The sequence below is a fragment of the Platalea leucorodia genome, assembly GCF_965183815.1.
Source record: "Platalea leucorodia genome assembly, chromosome: 2".
Taxonomy (NCBI): Eukaryota; Metazoa; Chordata; class Aves; order Pelecaniformes; family Threskiornithidae; genus Platalea; species Platalea leucorodia.
This window is the reverse complement of record NC_138824.1, coordinates 98555122-98575521: the sequence shown is the minus strand read 5'-3', so window position 1 is coordinate 98575521 and position 20400 is coordinate 98555122. Positions and strand designations below refer to the sequence as shown.

Sequence of the window (20400 nt, the reverse complement as noted above, 5' to 3'; positions counted from 1 at the left end):
GGGTTACACACAGTAGTGACTTGAAGCTCATCGGTTGCCATTACAGCTGCCATTTATCAAGCCCTAACAGGCATCTTCGATGCTAAACTACAGAGCCAAGAAATCAAAACAGAGATCTCAGTCATCAGTTGTTTGTGATGATCTACCTGGTTAAGTAACCCAGCCTTCAAAAGAAAAACAACACTAATTTAAGTCTAAACATCAGAAGCTGTAAGTGTCCAAAGGCCCCTCAATACAATCTCAGCAGCTGTAAATTAATGTTTACATGTCAAAAGTCCATAACTGAATATGTCAGTCCATATATACACATGTATGTTCTGGTTCACTATAATTTAGAACCAAAAAAAGCCTTTGGGATGAGTTTTAGCTTATTTCAAGATAAAGCAGAGGTTAGCAGATATTTCAACATCACCTCAGGCACCACAAAGCTACAGCATGATGCATTTTTATTCTAATAATGAAAAAAGTTTTGCACTGATTTATGATAAAAGAGGAGAAGTTTGCCCTATCCCTGTCTCCAGCTGCAGACACTTTTTTGCGTGTGTAACACCCATGCTCTGGTCTGCTCCAGAAGCAAAAAGGTCACGTCCAGGCTGACACTACACCTGCTGCAGGGAAGGCCAACCAGACGTATCTTTATGAGCTCCAGCAGCAGTGGCACTCATACTTTTCACTCCCTAAGCCAGATTTTCAATGGCAACCACTAAACACACCAGTCAGCACAGTTCACTGACTGATGCTCCTACTTGCTTTGTGAGCTCAGAAAATGTAGCAAAATTTCTAGTTTTAATTAGTCAATAGCCTCTAGAGTATTCCACTCTGCTCTTTAAGCAAAACACATCAACTCTGGCCCAACACTGAGCACCTGCCTTTTCATTCCTCACCCTGGATTAGTTCCTTGAGGTTGACAGAGGTGAGACAACCCAGTTCGACCCGTGCACGCTCTGCTCTTACAGAAGTTACGGCCAAATTGTCTTTGGACAAATATACGCAAAACTGGAGCCCCTACAACCAGTGGTCTCTCTCTAAAATTTGATTCTTTCTCCTAACCCTGTTAGGATCTCAAGCTGACAGCCACAACGTAATTTCTGTGACTCTACCATGCTTTCCTACTGTGGGAAATACTAGTAACAGGCTGCAATGGGGCAGGGACAGCACTGCTCAGCTCCCACCTCAGAGGTGGTGCCCACCACTTGCTCCTCCGGCTCCACATCATTGGGAACATCAAAGGAGCTGAAGCTGGTCAAGAAGAGGTCCCAGTCAGCACCCCATCTCACAGCAGCTGATGGCAGATGACGAGGGAAAGAAAGAGCAGATGCTCAGAGAAAGCCTGCAGCAACACCCCTTGGTCTGCCCTACCAGTTGCTGCCAATCTAGCATTTAATCTTTGCATTTAACAGCCCTCCTCCATCAAATTTTTCTTTCCAGAATTTGCCCTTACTGCCATTGCTGCCAGTACAAATAAACTCGGCAGCACCAGGGGAAAGGCTGGGAGTCTTCTCACAGAACAACATAGCCTAGAGTTTGCCCCTACACCTGAGGCTGGAAAACATCCAAAATACAAAGATGGGAGGGGAGGGAGGAGGATGCCAGCAAAAAGCAGGCAGGCTGGGAGGCGGACAAGCGAGACAACTGGAGAAGGGAAAGTGGAAGAGTTGGGCAAGTGTATAAAGTGATATTTATCTGAAGAAGCCAGAGGTGGTGTTTCCTACAGAGAAAGAGGCAGTAGTTGAGGGAGCGGGTAGGGGATTGCCATCCTTTTATCGCTGCGTTAGACACATTTACCGATTTTCTGAAAGTCCTAGCTCCTGGAAACATGCGACTTTGTGACAAAAGTTAAGGTTCTGGCAAAGAAAGAAAGGGAAAAAAAAAAAAAAGTCTAGCCCTCATAGTTACAGAGTAAACTCAAAACCTCAGGAGGCAAATAAAAACAACCCAAAACATACTCAGATTTTAGAAGTGGCATGGTTTCTGAAGCCTATTCAGAGTTTGCACACTTGGAGTTAGCTACACCAACGAAGAATCTATGTACACGTTCACTTGTCAACAACACCTTTATCTTTAAAAGCAGCACTTCACTTTCCTACTAAAGAGACTTGTTACTCAGTCACATCAGACTGTAACATTTGTGTCATGGTTTAACCCCAGCCAGCAACTAAGCACCACACAGGCACTTGCTCACTCTCCTCTGGTGGGATGCAGGAGAGAATCGGAAAAGTGAGAAAATTCATGGGTTGAGATAAAGACAGCTTAATAGATAAAGCAAAAGCTGTGCACACAAGCAAAGCAAAGCAAAACAAGGAATTCATTCACTACTTCCCATGGGCAGGCAGGCGTTCAGCCATCTCCAGGAGAGCAGGGCTCCATCACGTGTAACGGTTATGTGGGAAGGCAAACGCCATCACTCCAGACATCCCCCTTTCCTTCTTCTTCCCCCAGCTTTTTATGCCGAGCATGACGTCATATGGTACAGAATATCCCTTTGGTCAGTTGGGGTCAGCTGTCCCAGCCGTGTCCCCTCCCAGCCTCTCGTGCACCCCCAGCCTCCTCACTGGTGGGGTGGTGTGAGAAGCAGAAAAGGCCTTGACTCGGTGTAAGCACTGCTCAGCAATAACTAAAACATCCCTGTATTATCAACACTGTTTTCAGCACAAATCCAAAACATAGCCCCATACTAGCTACTATGAAGAAATTTAACTCTATCCCAGCCAAAACCAGCACAGTTTGCCTCTTGCCAGCAAGTTTTTCATTTCTGGCTCTCAAGTTCTAACCAAAAGGGTAATTTTTCAATCATCAGAGAATGGGTTTGACACATAGGATTTAGTGCCCCATAATTATGTCTTTAAGGTCAGAGAGTTGAAGTGTACTAAAAAAAATAATAAAAAAGAAAGCTGGGCTAGAAAAATAACAGCTGAGGAACTGCTGGAACAAAATATAAAACCAGGCTTTTTATCTTTCAAACACTCAAATAATTTTGTCCAACTGCAGTAACGACTGAAACTTTTTTTCATCTCATTTTGAGCACACCTTTAAAACAAACCACAACAATGGACAAAGCTTCCTGCATCCACTTCCTGGTATGAACCCTTCTAATTCTTTGAAATAAATATGTTTTGGGTTATTTTTGTAAGGGTAATGTTTGATATCTGTCCCCCAGCGTGTAAATGTGTAGAATACACCAAAGATTTAACATCTGCTACAAATAATTTTACAGAGGATCTCAAGTTCTCTATTTTAAGATTATTAGGATATTGTACAGGTGGCCAAATTATTAAAATATGGTTTAAATTCAACACTCATGCATTTTCATAGCATGTATTGGATTTTAAAGTCTGGAAGCCACATGTCAACACTAGAAAACACAAGGCTGGCTTGCTGGAAGTTCAAACATTAAAGGCCACTTTCAAAACATTAGACTTGCTACGCAGCATCACAGCTGTGGCAGCAGGCTGCTCTGCAGAAACACTTAGCAGCACCCCCTAAGTAGAGGTGATGCAAAAAGTTAAGGCAAGCTACTTTCCTTTCAGACAAGTGACCATTTCTATGAGCATTACAGCATTACTTTCTCTACCCCGTACTGATTAAGTCAAGACCTTTACCAACTGATCTTAATTTTAATGTCTAACTTGAAGTGCACAGTGCAAGTGTAACGTGAAATGAAAACTGAGACATACAAAGTCAAACAACTGCTTTTGATCCTGTTTCTTTGTTCATAAAGTACTGTGAAACCTTAATGAAGGAAAGCTAAATAAATGTGATATGAAAGAGCCCTACTTTTACTAAGACTCAGTATTTATTCCTGTTTTGAGTGAGTTGCTTCTTAATGAACAGGAACCTCTTGCTTGATGCAGACGCGGTGCAGAGCTCTGGGGACGTGGCTGGGGAGTCTGGGTCCTGGCTGGAAGGAAGTACATGATTCACACCAGCATTTGCAACATGGAAACCCACTTCTGCAGCCTGTGGTTTTACTGGGCTGCTCTGAAGACCACAGAAAGTGGTTTTTAGCGCAGAACTTTTGTGCCTTCTTTGGAGGAAGCACTAGCTATACTGCTGCAACAGAAAAGAGTTGCCTTACTCGATTCCCTCTGTCCCATGGTGTAGAAGTGGATGCCGTTACCTCGAGAAGCACCCTGCAGCACCACCTGAGCTCCTTGGGTCTGAGATGTCAGCTAGCACATCTGCTGTTTTACTTCCTAAGAGCCGGCGTAGGTCTTTGTGCTTCCAGGCAATCCCTGCAAAAGCATGATCCGCAATCGGGAAAGGGAATAGCACATGTGCGAAGGGGAGCTGGGATGATACTTGGTGAAGGGGGAGCCTCATGCTGCAGGCCCACCTGCTGTGAGCCATCCCATTCACAAACGTTTTATTTCCCAACACACATAATTTTGAGCACATTCAGGGTAACCCCATCACGTACGGGACTCTTACTGCTTGAAGTAGAATAATGCCAGACACAGCTGAGCCTGAATCAGAACAGTCAAAAACCACCTCAGAACTGAGCCAATACGAAATTTGATCTCCAACATTGACTTGTAGAAATATTTCCATCCAGTTTTTTTTTAAGATGGTTATCAAATAAATTGAAAAAGTTAGTGAAAAACTAAAATTTACATGAGCCTTAGAAAGCAGCGTTGCCACGAATGAGCACCACAGAACAAACCAGCCTGCAGTTTCAATTATCTGACCTCTCAGTCACCTCTATATTGGGATGCTCAGAAAAGCAAACAATAGGATCATTGTCCAGTAGGACACAGAAGAGAGCACTTGCAGTTAGTGCCAACAAAACCTTCAATGAAAATTATGCTAGACAAACCTGCACCATCCAGAATTTCTTCACTTGCCAGACAGGGTGTCAGTTGGGAACTGTGGGGATTTATACATGGTTTTTACTCATAAGATCTCTGCAACAAGCCTTGTAGATGAAGTTCATGGTCATAAAGATAGAAAATGTGCTTACCACAACACCTGGGTGTAAGTCTAGTTATAAAAACCCCACAGATGGAACTATTTTTTGTTAAAAAAAACCCACCAAATTTCAGTAGCTGTTAAAAGTAAATATTCCTCACATACACTCTCATGCAGCTCACAGAGAAGTGGAAGAACATAAAAAAGTGAAACCTATAAGGGCAGGTGCTGAATTGCCTTTTCTGCTGAATCCACTATTGCAGAGCATCTCCTCACACATGGCACTACAAGGTTATCTCACATATGCTTGCTTCCTGCCACTTGGGAAAAAAAAAAAAACCAGCAACTTGACGGAGCTACGTTGAGGACTCTTAATTCTAGTTTCAGGTTGAAGAGTTTTGCACCAGCACTTTCTAAGTAATGAACAAAAGAACTACTTGTTTCTGACAGCATCAGCAGGATTTCTTGCAAGTGTCCTCCAGGGTTTAAGGGTGGAAATAGCCAGGCACAGTATTTTGTACTTGCCCACTGTGCTTATTCTGCACAAAGAATATCTTTTTCAATCCAATGTGGAAGCGAGTTAAGCAGAGCAGCACAAAGGCATTCTTTGTGACCTGCGAGAATGTTACTCAGGCCAGCAGGGAATGGCTAACCCACCCTACAACCTACTTCTGTTTCACAACAACTGTCTCAAACCCTAATTTTATAGGATGGTCAATGCTAAGGTTTTCTCTACTGTGCTCTCACTTTTCCATACTGGCTGTCACTGTTCTCATACAACCTTCCAGCTACAACCTTTCTACCCACAGGTTTTATTTATTTCTTTTAAGCAAGGCTGTACATTCACCATTCATCTGTTTCAGTAATCAAATTGCTGCCTTTAGTGATTGTCACTCTATTATATTCGTTCTCCTTTTTGTAAATTCACTATGAAGCAGCAGATTGGCTTTAAAGTCTATAGACCTGATAGAAAAAGAATGGCTTTCATTTCAGTAGACCATGAAAAGGGATCCAAGTCCAAATCCGACCAAACAGAAGAATTCAAATATCAATCCTGAACATAAGAAATATAGTGGTTTTAGTGTATGACAGCACACTGTAATCCTCTGATTAAAACACAGGGCAAAAAGCCATGGTCTTTTCACTAAATGCTTATGTTAAGAAACTGCCCTTTGAAGGTACATCACCATTCATACAAAACATTTTCTACTTTAAAGCAATTACCTAGGCAAGTACATGACATCCCATACAAAGAACATTTAAACATTTGGTTATACAATTATTTAAAGTGAAAAACTTGAGACTAAAGCCTGCCATTCAGCCTTTAACTTTCTTCCACATACATACTGTTTGGGTCTATGTGTCCTTCCTTCATCGAAGACGTCTCAGGATACCTTGCTATCAAAGTGAAACAAGTGCTTTGGATTTTTATCCCTACGAGTTAATGGTTTCCCACAGTATTTATTGTATGGAATTCTCAAGTACTTTTGCTCATCAACTATTCTACAATACCTATCAACAGCATCTCGGTGTTTCCTATAAGGTAAGAAAGTCTTACCTCAAAGCTCTGATCTCACTCGGCTAGATAGACATGCCCATTAATGTTGGTTGCTGTTATGTGCAGCAGCTGTCAAAACTTTTAGTCTAAAATATTTAAAGGGAAAAAAAATGCAGATCTGATTGCACTGAAAAAAATTATGAAACTCTCCTACTTTCATTTCATTCTTAGCTCATTTAGATTTTTCGATGTTCTAGACACAAAACAGAACATTTTAAAAAATGAGAAAGAACATCTGAGGTTGAACAAAATGCTCGTCTTTTTAAAAAAATCTTTTCCATTACTTGCAACATTTCAAACATTTTCAAGTTTCACTATAATAATTCTATTCTTTCAGCATCCTGATTCAGCTTTGTTCTTACAACTCATCTTGTGAGTGCTCAACGTGTCAGCAAGTCAGGTTCCAGGTACCTCAGCTTATGTACCCACAAAATACACAGATACCAGCTGCGTGTCAAATTGTCATTTACAGGGGTCGCCTAGCATTACTAAAGAAACTCTTGCCTGAAGTTGACGTAGAAACACACTCCTCCTCTACGGGCCATTAAGAGTACTCACTTGCCTCAGTTATCACACTCTCCAACACAGAGGAGAAATGAAACCAGCAATCTCATCCTGCGCTTCCTCCCCTCCACGTGGTGGTAACTGAACACTGCCCTTTAGTAGGGTAGCTTTATCAGGGAAAAAGCGCCTAAGGTTGTAATTAAAGATGCAAATGTCTTCAGGCATTGGGTAGGGACTGAATTAAAGTTCGCAGGGCAAACTTCCAGGATTTTCCTAAATTTTGCCTACTAGACTTCCCAAATGCTTTAATACAGTTTTTGCCATAGAAATTGTAAAATTAAATGTCGTAAGTGACGTTCTTCCTCTGAGGCTTTGGCAACAAAGCAATTTGTTGTGTGGAGCCTAAGATACTTGCTGCCAGTATGAGAAGGCTGGAGTCTAGGAAGACTTAAATTGTTTGCTAGAGCCATGCAGTAAGATGAGGAGACCTTCACATAGGAAGGCGGAAGAGACGTGCATCATGCATTGGCATCAAGGACGCATCGATGAAAGAATAAAGCTCTTTTCTACCTCATCTCTGTTGTGCAATGGGAACACAGAGGTACATGAACAAGGTTCAGGGAGCATGTTACTGGATAGGAGGGAGGCAGGCAGTCACTGAAAGCAACCTTCAGGACACGAGCTCCAACATCCCCTGCTTTAGTGCCACAAAAGGCTTGGGCTCCAACAGGAACATTCGGGCTCGTGCTTCTGCACGCAGTACCAGTGCTTCTGCTGATGGCACATGGGAAGGAGAAATTGTACAGGGAAGAGAACTGGTACATCATGTAAAATCCAGAAGGAACACAATGGTATAGAAGACTCAGGAAGCACAGCAGGGAAGCACAGCAGGGCATAATGCTTTCTTGCTGGATTTTCAAAAGACTGCAAGAGTTTTATTACTGGAGAGTCACTGGTTCCAGTATGTATGTGACAACAACCACCATAGGGAAAAGGAAAGCACAATAGCATCAATATTGCTGTTTTGGGCATTCAGACATGGGGGTTTTGTAACAAATTCAAATAAAACCCGAATTTCCTGGCTTGGATGTTACCTTCTAAGTCTGTACAGGCCTGTACACATACACCTGTGACCTGAACTGCACAGACACCAACATGTTACAAGCCAAAAGCTAAGGAGTCTCATTAAAGAGCACCATGATTCCAGGACTTAAGAATTAGGTCAGGCACATCACCTTTGAGTCAGAGCCTTCAAGGGAAGAGAGAACACATCCGCCTACCAAATATATTCTGCAGCATGGTAACGCAGATTAGACCTGAGAAGAGGCTGTGTCCTCGGTTTGAAAGACAACATTCTTCAGTGGAAGACAGCTCTGTGTTTTCTGAAAAAAACAAAAAACCAAAAATGAGTAGCAAGTGGCTTAGATGATTTGAAAACTGGAAAAGAAAACTTTCAGTCTAGTAGTTTACCTGATTTCGTTATTTGCATTTAGCCTGATACTTTAAGGAAACAAGACTTACACAATCACATTTCAGACATGCAGGCAAGAATGCACTTCTTCCCCCAAAGCTTTTGAAGCCATCTGCCACATTTGGCAAAAGAGTTTTAAGTTGATAGGCTCCTACAAGTATTACAAAACTCGCAGCTGTTAGAAACAAAGAAAACCTTATTGCGGGCTCTTACTGGAGAGCACAGAAGAAAGAAAAAAAAAAAACCCAACAACTTAGCAATGTTCAAATATGAAAAAAATCTTCAGCCAACGCTCACATTTTATGAGATACTCAGACATCATTTGTTCTGATGCTTCCAGAACTATTTGTTTTAAGGGGGGAATATGAGCTACTTCATATGTCAAATTATGGAAAAAGACAGACAGAATTTTAAATTAAAATATCTTCTTTCACTGCCCTGTAGTACTTACTGTGTACTGGAAAAGGCTGACATTTCAAATTTATACAGCACAATCCAGCTGACACTGATATGAGAGAGTCTTACTGACTATACGGTGTGCGCATGCCCTGGCCTATCTAGTTTCACGCCAGAGAGAACTACTTACTAGTGCACAAAGCTTGACCTCATCTGTAATGTGGATCACAGAAATACACCTGGATACACAGGGTGACACCACCAGCTTGATAGTATCCAACAGAAAAAGCACCACATCCTACATAAACATTTCCAGCCATGGAGAGCTATCACACCCTTTGAAGCAAGAATAATTAGCCTTTGGAGCATTTTGCCAATACACCACGTTTCAGTCTTTCTAATTTCATCTTCCAAGTTGCCAGAGTGTTTTGTTTGCCACTTTTATTCAAGGTGTTTAAGAGTATTCTCACACCTCAGCATAAACCCAGGTAGTAAAAACTGAATTATACTTCAATGGATAACTGTTTTGAAACATTGCAAGCTGCATGGGTGATAAAACCAATACTAGAAGTATATTTACAGTTCCTATAAGAGTCTGCATATTTATTATTAAAGACATTTCTTGTTATGTACTTTATTATGAATCAAACATGTTCAGTACACAAGAAAATGGTGCAGCCAACATGCAACTCTTCCAGAGCAACAGAATTCTCACCTCAGATCACGTATACAAATAGGTTTTAATTAAAATGCTGCACAGAAATGGAAAAAAAAAAAACCAAAAACCCCCCAAAAAAACCCAGAAGAAACCATGTCCTGCACTTCATGCTTCAGTTTGTTCCAAAATACAGTACCACTTAAAGCAACAGTTCCTTGCTTATCTGTAATTATATTAACAGAAATTTAAATCAATGTCTTAACGGATGTGCAACTTGATATCCACATCAAGAATATTCTACAACCACTGAAACTGTGATACAGTGTGCAGTTAAAAATTTCCAAAACCAGAAGTTGTAGTGGGCCTGCTGAAGCCAGGGGTTACTTGGATCAGTAGATGTTGACTAAGCCAACCACTTTCAAACCTGAAGGGACGACAGTTCTGTTAAGGGAATACACTGTTCAAAAATGCCCACTGGGCATCCAGTATAAGTCAAAGTTAAACTTAGTAAAGAACTTTGAAGCCGTCATCCTTTTGTTCCAAAAGGATAAGCTACATGCAATTTAAAGATCTCTGGGCAGTGACACCAGCAGCGAATTACCTGGTAGCACCAGAAATATATCTTTAGCAACATTTTCTTAAACAAAATGTTAAATTAAACAGAGGATATATACAAGTCAGAACCGCATGCCAATCCTAATAAATATTTTAAATACACTGCTGAAATCGTTACCAGCTTTCAGAGAATTTTTTGAGACACTTTAAGACTTGAACTTTTACTTTCCTCTAAAAATTACATACTCTGCATAAGAGATCTTGTACTATTCCTACTGTTGCCAGTGATGCGGAGTTTTAAAGCGGATAGATTAAATCAGTTTGCCCTGGCAAATCCAGCTGAAGCAGCTTGCGAGCCTACCACCGTTTCACCAGGAGAGGTTCCCACCACTGTGAGAGATCTGGCAGCAGGGAACGCTCGTCCGCCTCCATGGCTCCTGCTCAAGGTCTGAAGCTGAAACTGCCAACAAAGGCGAGCTCTTAGCAAGGCACTGCAAATGGGAGCTGCAGCATCTGAAATGTGGGCACATCTCTCTCCCTGCCAGATCTGCAGGCAGCATCCTCCTAAACACCTGTGACTATCTGCTCACTGAATCCAAGTCACAGCCCTTCCATGCAGTTCAAAACAGCTCCACATTCCTGCCTCCTACTAATTTGTAAAGCAAGCTTAAGTTTATTTTCCACTAGTAAGTCTTTCAAAGGTATTTACCATACTTTACTTACTATATTTTGTATCAACACATACATAAAAAAAAGTATGTACACACATACATATCTATGTATCATTCATACATACAGACACACAATATTATATATATGTATGTATGTAAAAAGATGCGGATCGTATTTTCTCCATCACAGACAAATCTTTCAAGAGGATCAAATATTAGGAAAACTTTTGTGTCTCAAAACAAAGTAAAAAAAATAGGTGGTCTCATTAGATATAGACAGAACTCATTAACTGCATTTCCTCTTTTACATTTAAAAGGTAAGTATTTAGATAAGACAATCCCTTCAGGAGGAGAAAAACAAGTTGCTTTTCATACTCAAGGTATCTTTCCTAAAATCGCTCCAGAAGAAAGTCTCCCAAGCCACGCAGAAGAAATATATGTTTGTAGTGATTAATTTGAAAGTAACAAAAATGAGTGCAGGAGTAAAAATCTACTGGAATTTATTCCACTTTTGAGGAAACAACTACAATTCCAAAAGGTCCTCTACAGAAGAAACGGGAGTTTACGAAAGTGCAGTCTGCGTCATAAATGTCCTCTTTAGATATAGATATTATTGTGAGTTTCATTGGTTGTCAGTAACTTCTTCAAAATCTTTGTGCTTTCAGATACATCCTAGGAAAAGGAAGAGATGAGCAGCATTAGCTACATTGCTGGTAACAAAACAAAACAGAACAGCCTCACTGTCCCCTATTCCAATTTTTATTACTCTGAATATCAGTTTGATTAAAATGTTGACTGGGAGCAAAACTCAGGTCTTCCGAATGAAGGTATCCAGAGACCTGCTAAAGGCTCCAAATGAATTTGCAGATCAACCATAGAACAGGCTTTGCTAATTGGCGTTCCTCCTTGCTTGTGTATGAGAGGAAGAGCCTGCATATTTGCTGTTGTTTTCCTTCAGAGTTTAAACATTTACATGCTAGTCTGTTAGATTTGTTTAGCAGACCAGTATAAGATGTAATGAAAACTAACTCACAATTCCCACGTTTAAAGCTGAAATAAATGACAGAAGAGGTTTGTGTGTACTGAAGTATTTAAATGTAAGTTCAACTGGCAAAACTGAGGAGTGTTTTGAACCAACTATACTTCAATTAAAAACGTTTCAGAAAGAAGCAAAACATTCACTTCAGTAGCTATAACGCCATGATTTCAGAGCTGCTTGATTAGTGCAAAACTGTTAAGAATAATCTTTAGAAATTTAGTCTTTTAATTCCAGAAAGAAGTTGTTGGTCAAAATAAACTTATTAAGAAGCTTTCATGTATTGCACAGGACAGGTAGATACAGAGCTAGAACACAGGCATCTTGCAAATACAGAATGTTAAAATATATACATACACTTCAAGGTTTTAACACAAGACACCTCCAAAGAAAACTGCAGCTTAAACAATCACAAGAAATTACTCCCTGATATATTAATACCACTACAAGAGTCTGAAAAGTCAAAAGGAAGTTTTGAGGGAAGCTGCACATTCATTATTTCTAAGCAACTTATAAGCACATGTAAATAGTTACAGCAGGTACTATACCAGAAAACATTGTCCTCTGCCAATAAAGTCTGTACGTTTCTGTACATTACACACATCAGCCTTTTCAGGTGGAATCCTCATAGGGGCACATCAACAGCAGAATGCAAGAGATGAATAACAGACCAAAATAGACCAAACCTCCCATTAATTTTTAAATATGAAATTTTACCTTGACTAAACTCTTCAGGATTTTAGAAGAAAGCAGAGGCTTGAACGCTTCAATCGTAACCGTGTCCAGTTTGATGACATCAGTGTAGCACTGATATAACACTGCAGGAATCTGCCATACTTGACAGTAACTCAAAACTAAATACAAATCAAAAGAAAACACGTGTTACACTGAGAAGGAATCTCAGTTCTGTGTATAAAATTGCATTTGTTCTGGCCAGAACTTCAAAAGCACAGAAATTTATAAATTAACTACTCGGGAACCTGACTGCTAGACCAGCCATCCCCCATTCCTCAGGTACACAAGAAAATAAACCACCAAAAATTAGTAAAATGCAGTTGGTATTTCTTCCTGACAAATACCTTAACTGGAAACGGTATATTATTGGTAAACAAAAAAAATATGAGCTTCTGTAAAAAAAAAAAAAAAAGAAAAACAAACAAAACCCCCAAAACCAAGCAAACATAAAAACTCAAAACAAAGTGCAAGCAAGATAAACTTTTTCTAGAAAAATCATCCACTTTTAGCTCCTGTCAGAGGGTACTCTATAATGAAAAGCCTTGGGTTTTTATTACATTACATACTAAAACTGAATCTAACTTTTACATGAGGTCGATCAGTAGCACTATGAAACCTACTTTACCTGTAACATGCAGAAAGGACTTTATGAGCCTCAGTTTGGACGCTCAGATGAAAATAACTCTTAATAAAACATATTTAGTTCATAAGTAAAATGCCCAAAAACCCCAATATACAATACACTTTGTGAGGCTATACTGAAGAATTTGCTAGTATTTAGGTTCCACACATAAGGGATAAAAGGATTTGTGGGTAGTTTTGAAATTTGTCCCTATTTTACAAGGCAACGTGTAAGCTGTCAAACTGTTAGGAATTAATTTTCAAAAAGCTAACTTGTAACCAGTTCACAGAATTAAGTAAAAATTCTAATTGCAATGGGATGCTCTTCAAAGTGAATTTTGTGTTGCCACCAGCAGCCTTGTAAATAACTGGAATTGCAAAATACCAGCAGCAGGAAGATCTCGCACAATGTTAGGCTGTTCCAGCAGTGGGCAGCAGACCTGCTCTTTGAATTCTTTTGTCTTCAAGGCTTTCAGAAATGGAGATGGAAGCGTTAAAGTGGATTCCTGAGTTTTATAATCAGCTACAGGACACGTTGAAAGAATGGTTACTTGCAAGCCCTCCTTTCGCATACAGCCGAAAACCTGAAATAGAAATGGTAATACATAAGCAGAATTTATCTTCTCACAATAACAGCGTAAAAACACAAAGATTCATTTCACTTTCAGCACAGATGGCAAACGGCAGTTTAATTCAGGTTTGAAGGACTAACTAAAATCTGAATCACAACCTTCAAGTACAAATTTCACATGCATTGCTCTTGGGATGGAGATAAAAAACCCAAAAGAACAGATAATGTATTTATCAAGTCTATTGATTTTCTTGAGAGGCTTTAGGTTTTCTGCACTTTCTATTCACCTGCAAATATATTAAGACTTACTATTTTTACTAATGGTGACTGTACAAAGAAAAAGGATTCCAAATAAAATCAGGCTGCTTATGACAGCAAGGCAGCTGGCTAAGCTGCAAGACATCTGAAATTGAAATTGTACTCCCCAGATGTTCTACAGTACTTAAAAGAGTCTTAATTTTAAATACTCAGATTTTATTTAATTATATTCAAGTTGAATTGAGAACGAGAACCTTAATTTTTCCATAGTCTTCCTCAAATTCAAAGAAGAGAGTTTAAAAAACATTGTACAAAACATACTTTTGTATCCATTGCATGCCATCACAAAACACCAACATGCTGCACAGTGTTCCATTGTTTTTAAAGAACATATGTCAAAATGAGCAGGAACATAATAAACCTGCACCTTCCCTTTACACTGTCCTCTTCAGATTTATGATCGATAAGGAAATAGGGAATTCGTTAAACATTACAGAAACTCACGTGTTTCTGTATATGGTACCAATCACAGAAGGGAAGCTGACTATTCCCTCACATCAGTGTGTTACCACTGTAATATAAACTGATATAACTTTTCAGAAGCACATATATTTTCAATTTACTTTGTTGGAAACACTAGCTGGTATGCATTACTGCGAAACTTTAGTCTGTATGTTCTCATTTTGTCAGTGATCACTTACTGAGAAAACACACACAGAAGTAAAAATCTGACTCGTGGAGACTGTGAAGATGCTCAGTGAATCAGAATTTATGAAGCATACAGAACAGGTCTGTAACTCACACTAAAAGCAAAAGATTACCAGCACAACATTTCTGTTGTACATTCAAAAAATATCAATAACCATAAAGTCTCAAAATACTCGAGAACATTGACTTGGTAAAACTGTACACTCCTACTGTTCATGAACACCCACATTTGAAATTACACATATGCGCAAACAGCTGGAAAAACACAAATGGGGAAGACAGCAAAACCACAATCATCTTTCTTTTGTAATCCAAGTTTAAATGAAGTGCAAGAATGCATGGAATACAGCAAAACCAAACCAGTTTAGGTCTTACGGTTTCTAAACTTCAAAGCGAACCATTACCCCCCACCAAAATGAATTAAACTCTTCAACAAGCCAAGGAACCACAAAAGGCTAGTTTTCCACAAACTTGGGTCTGTATCATTCAGTGAAGTTACTTCAGTTTTCCATCTTCTTTGCCTTCCCATAATCTCCCTGGCTCCCTCACACTGAGATGCTTTCATGGTTCTCCCTCGCAACCAAGTAATCCTTCTCATGCGCTGGCTGGGCCAGCTGGCAGCCCAGACTGAGCAGGTATCACTCAGCTCAGGCTGAGGACTTGCTCTCAGCGGACACACCGCGTTTCATCTCACTCTTTGGATCTCTAGCCACAGCCTTGCACAACTTCAGCATAACATAATAGCTTTAGAATCTCTGCTTCTTCATCAGATCAGCGGAGATTTGAAGGAGGGCAGGTTACCAGACAGACAGCAAGACAGAATAAGCCGTTCTTCCTTGAGGCTAAGCAGTGACCCAAACCCATAAAGAAAATCAACAGCCAGAACATTCCCCACCCTGGCTTTATCTTATTAACATCAACATGATACCTGGAGGGACCTGAATGACCCAGCAGCATTGGTGTACCTGAATGATGCTGGGGTAAGGCACTTCGCATACTAAGTCTATGAACAAACGAGACAGATAATGCTTTGGAAGCACCTTCCTTTAGAGCTCCTCCGCGTGAAAGGAACAAGGAACAGAACACACCCATTAGTAAAGATACCATCCATCATGAGTTTCACGACAGGTTTGCCTGGCGATCCTTTGGCAGCCGTACAAATACATTTATGTTATTATTTTTTAAGGAAGGATTCTCCCAGAGCTGAAATGCAGTTGAAATAAGCCACAGAAAATTTATGCCAAACAGGAAAAAGGTTTGGAAAGTAATTAAGGGCAACAAAATTGAAACTGTGCAAAATAAGTAAGTGCACAAAGTTGGTAAGTTACAGCAGATACAACTGGCAGTGTCTAGAAAGGATTTTCACAGAATCTGCAGATAGTAAATTTGTTCATTTGTTGAATATTTAAGAAAAGAAAGCTACAGGGAAAACAGTTATTTACAATGCTGTCATATTTAGAATATCAGAGCGGCAGAGGCACTTACACTAAGTTGAAGATCCCTACCCCTAAGATAACATTGCTCAATTTGTTGTCCTGCCAGTTTTACCTTTTCAAGCCACTGGAACTGTTGATCCTCAGCAACATAGCAACTACACTGGCACAACAAAACCTTAAAAAAAAAAAAAAAAAAAAGTTGCGTAAGCAAGTGGTTTAAAGAGCACAACAGCAGCTCACAATCACGTGTAAAGATGATGTGACTGCAGCCAACAACTTGTTCAGTTTTCTTGGGCTTCTTCAACTCTTATTTCAACAAGAATTTTTCATTCACAACTGATGTGAAGCAATCAGGTTGTCATACATCTTCTTTGTACTGAACTTCATATGCCAGAACTTCAAATAGTTTTAGTGAGCATAATGACCCTTCACGTTTTTGATGAGGTTAATCCAGAATACTGCAGTCTTAAAGCTTTATTTGCCCTGGGCAGGGTAGGGGGTGGATGAAGGTTGCCTTCTTTTTCAGAAACCTAAAATATAGAGGAATTCATGCATAAGTCACTTACTGTCGGATCTGATATTAATCGGTAGAACAAACAGAAAGAATCTGTCGGGAGGACATTTGTTGTGTTGGATGTTCGACACCACTCATTCCACAGCTTCGCAACTCCAACTACTTCCCAACAGACAGAATCCAGAATAAAAGAAGACAGGAAAGCTGCAAAAACCAATAAATACTGTTAATTTCTAAAAAATTAAATCTCTGTTCTACAAATAAATACCCGAACTGAATTAGATTATTTCTTTGCAATCTCAAGTTAAAAAAAATCTAACAACTTATTTTTATCAACCTACGTTTATTGACCAAATCCAGCAAAGATCCAGAGTAACCTCACTGTATCAAGACTTAAAGAGCAGTTCTACACATAGAGATCCCTAACATCAAAACCACATATTCTTAGGAATTATATTACTATGGTCAACTTTGATTCCTTTAGTATACACGAAGGATGTAAATATTAAGTCTCTAATACTGCTTGACATATCAGATATAACAGATTTCTCACAAAAAAACCAAAACAAACAAACCGAAACCAAACAAAAAAAAACCAAACACTGATCCAGCAAGGCAGAATTATTACACTGGCTCTAGGAAGCAGAGACAAGAGTATGCATGAGTTAGTGGCAAAAAGAGATCCTAAATTAAATGTTGATAAACCAAATTCCTGTCAAAAGTTACTGTTAAACATAAGACAGATCTAAAATATCTGTAACTATTTTTCAAAGAAAAATCTGAACAAAGAAAAAACAAGTCAGCAAAGTTAACTTATATATCATCTAAATGTAATCTAGATGTGACCTAAATGTAAGGAAGACTTAAAACTTCTTTATATCTACAGCGACACAGCTATTAAAAAACCTCAAGACCTTGACAAGTGTGTGTGTGGGAAAGGAAAAGGGTGTTTCAAGACTCTAGGCCTAATGAGTAAACAATCACCTCAAAAGAGGGCATTTTGAACAAGTGCGGAATTTGAATGTGAAAAAGGGACTCACTAATCAAGAAAAAAAGTAAAAAAAAAAAAGAAATCACTGTTCATTGAAGAAATTACAGCTTATTGACCCATAATTTTACATCTTTGACAGATCCCTGTTTCAAAACACCAGACTGCACTGAGCAACTTGCTACTATTAGAAGGAAACGTTTGCCAATTAACAAGCAATCCAGAAGAGCCTACCAAACAAAAGTCAGACAAAGGAAAAGGGGGGTTGTCCCAACTAAAATCCAAAACCAAAACATACTTTGCTTCTGCCCTTCAACTGAAAATAGATCATTTTATCCTGATCTGACAGAGGGAATAAGGAGCTGTAACAAAAACTGCGTTTTACACGTACAGATTAACTCTGGCTTTCTCTGCACAGCTCAGCTGCCTCAGGGTTAAAACTCTGCTCCCTAAGTGAAGAGCTGACACCGTTAAGGACCATTCTTACAGCAGAGACCAACGTTAAAACAGACTATGGCAAAGGGAGCGTCCTGGCACACTTACACTTTCTTCCAACCTCCTGCCTTCTCAAATTTAGCCAACAGCAAAAGAACAGCAGCATTTCAGGGTCTCACGCGGTTTGTTTTTGCAGTCTGCACCACCCACCTGCAGCGTTATGTCCTATCGCTACTATAAATTTAGAGCACACGAACGGCTCGTCGGCAGAGCTGTCCGCAGACGCGCCCGACTTCAAGGTCCAGAAGACGTCGATCTCCCTGGCAAAAGAGGCGGAGGGAAGTGGAGCCGCGCTCCCCCTACCCGGCCCGGGCCCAGGCCGCCGCCCCGGCCCGGGCCCAGGCCGCCGCCCCGGCCCAGGCCGCCCCTGGAGGTCGGCGGCGGGGGACGTGGGGGAGGCCGCACCGCAGCGGCGAGGAGAGCGGCCAGGCTGCCCCCCCGCCCCGCAGCGATACCTTTTCTTCTCCAGCTCCCTGCGGATCTCCCGGTCCTCGGGCGTCTCCTCGCGGGCCTCCTCCGCCGACTCCTCCTCATCGTCCACGCCGGCGCGGGACGGCGCCACCACCACCTCCCCGAAGAAGGTCGCCATCGCCGCCGCCCCGCCACTCGCCCCGCCGGGCAGCGCGCCTGCGCGCCCAGACACTCTGGCTCGCCGGCACCACAGAGTTCCGCTCCGCCTGGTGACGCTCTGGCCCCGCAAACCATAGAGCGGCGCGCCGGCGGCGGCTACCGCGGCCCGGCCGCCCGCTGGGCGCCTGCCCCCGGCCCGACGGCGGGCCTCGTCCCGCCGCGGCGGCGGGAGGTTCCGCTGGACGGGGCGGCGGCGAAGCCTCGGAGCGAGAGCGGGGCGAAGGCGGGGGCCCCCAGCAGGGACGCCCGAGGCGGCACCGCCTGCCCGCGCTTTTCCGCCCCGCTGAGAATGGCGGAGGCCGGGGCAGCGCCGCTGCCGGCCCCCGGCTGCGGTGCGGGGCCGGGAGGCCCGGGGCCGGGAACCCCCGCACAGGCAGGTGCGCGAAGGAGCACAGTGAGGCTGCGGTTTTATGTGTAGCTTTACTGGGGTCCGCTTCTACGCGTACGTCATGGAAGTCTTTCGTGTTAAACAGCTTGAGTCTCCTACGCTTCTGCCCTGCACTTTCAGTACTTTCCTCTCTCCCTGCTGCCCTTGAGCCTGTTCGCTAGCCCAGAGTCAGGTCCTGCTTTAAAAAAAAAAAAAAAAAAAACCAACCGAAAACACCCTCCTTGCCCCCCCCCCCCAAACCAACCCAAAAACCAAAGCAGCTTAACAAATCGCATTAAGCAGCTTCGAATAAAGACACTACTTTTACAGCTCTACTAAATCACTTGACTTCCCTGAGTACAGCCAGACCAAAGAAAGAATGCTGAAGGATTAAAGTTACCAGGAAGATGAAAGAACTGCTTTCTGCAAGGCTTAAAAGAGCCAGTTCTGATACAAGTAAGCATGCTCATTTAAATAAATAAAAAAACAAAACAAACAACAAACCATTCAAGCTCTTGGAGGGTGAACAACTAAAAAGTCCCTTTCCAGTTTAATCATTTCTCCTCCTACTGGCTTTTTGGAACCTGTCTGTATGTATAAAATTAGGAAATACAAAAACAGCATTTGCTTTGCTTATAAAGTGTTACAATCCCTAAGCCAGTAATTCCCTCTCAGATATATAAATACAGAGGCCAGAACCGTCTCCTGGCTTTCAGGGACCACCGTGAACAGGTAGTGCACCAGTGCGGTATGACAGAGAATACAGCGCCTGAAAAAGGGCGAGAAAGAAAACCGTCTTTTCAAATCTAAGCCTGAATTAGAAATACAAACCTACCAGCCCAATTTTAGCTGTTTAAACTTAAGAATAATAAAAACCGACGTTCACTTAAGAGCTATTATACCGGTATTTATTCCTATACTGGAGGTTATGCTCCACAGAACATTGATCATAAGCAGCTGCTGAACAATGCATTCAGTTTATGGGTAATATAAAAATACCAGTTGACTTACTCTCTTTTAACAAAGTTGCCCCTAACAGGTAAGATACACAAAGCTACCTCAAAGTTTCATCACTAAACACAACTGTGTTCATATTTTAGAAACCAACTTAAAGAATTCAGATAAACACGTATCTTTAATTTACAAAATTCTACAGTATCTCATTAAGGACTACGCTCTAAAAGAAATTTCCTGGGGCAAGAATAATATAAACTAGGTTATTTTTGGACTTCATCTAGAAGTTTTAAGGAAAAAAAAAGTATTTCTCTATACTGAGATCACATTCTAGACACCAAAACAATGTGATGGTAAACACACCTTTTG

At 41.1% G+C, this 20400-nt stretch overlaps 1 protein-coding gene across 2 annotated transcripts; it reads right to left on the bottom strand.

The window, feature by feature from the left end:
• Positions 1-4145: 4145 nt before the first annotated feature.
• PSMG1 (proteasome assembly chaperone 1) lies at positions 4146-18688 on the bottom strand. 2 transcript variants are annotated; one of them, XM_082303944.1, is made up of 8 exons: positions 18536-18688; positions 18231-18340; positions 16650-16801; positions 16196-16258; positions 13496-13694; positions 12472-12608; positions 8248-8349; positions 4146-4232 (listed from the first exon to the last, which is right to left on the bottom strand). In XM_082303944.1, exons 1-7 carry the CDS (start codon positions 18667-18669, stop codon positions 8278-8280), a joined length of 867 nt encoding a protein of 288 aa, XP_082160070.1. In that variant the 5' UTR covers positions 18670-18688; the 3' UTR covers positions 4146-4232; positions 8248-8277. The 2 variants fall into 2 exon arrangements, with proteins under 2 accessions (XP_082160070.1, XP_082160069.1); XM_082303943.1 differs by lacking the exons at positions 4146-4232; positions 8248-8349 and adding an exon at positions 9346-11390.
• Between the last annotated feature and the right edge of the window lie 1712 nt (positions 18689-20400).

What these genes read in the sequence shown, in the direction of transcription:
- PSMG1 (XM_082303943.1), bottom strand. Translation starts at nt 18,669, where the DNA reads ATGGCGACCTTCTTCGGGGAGGTGGTGGTGGCGCCGTCCCGCGCCGGC. An exon ending in AGGGAGCTGGAGAAGAAAAG is followed by an intron (nt 18,341 to 18,535) that starts GTATCGCTGCGG and finishes CTCTTTTGCCAG; the next exon opens with GGAGATCGACGTCTTCTGGA. An exon ending in AGTTCCAGTGGCTTGAAAAG is followed by an intron (nt 13,695 to 16,195) that starts GTAAAACTGGCA and finishes TTTCTATTTCAG; the next exon opens with GTTTTCGGCTGTATGCGAAA.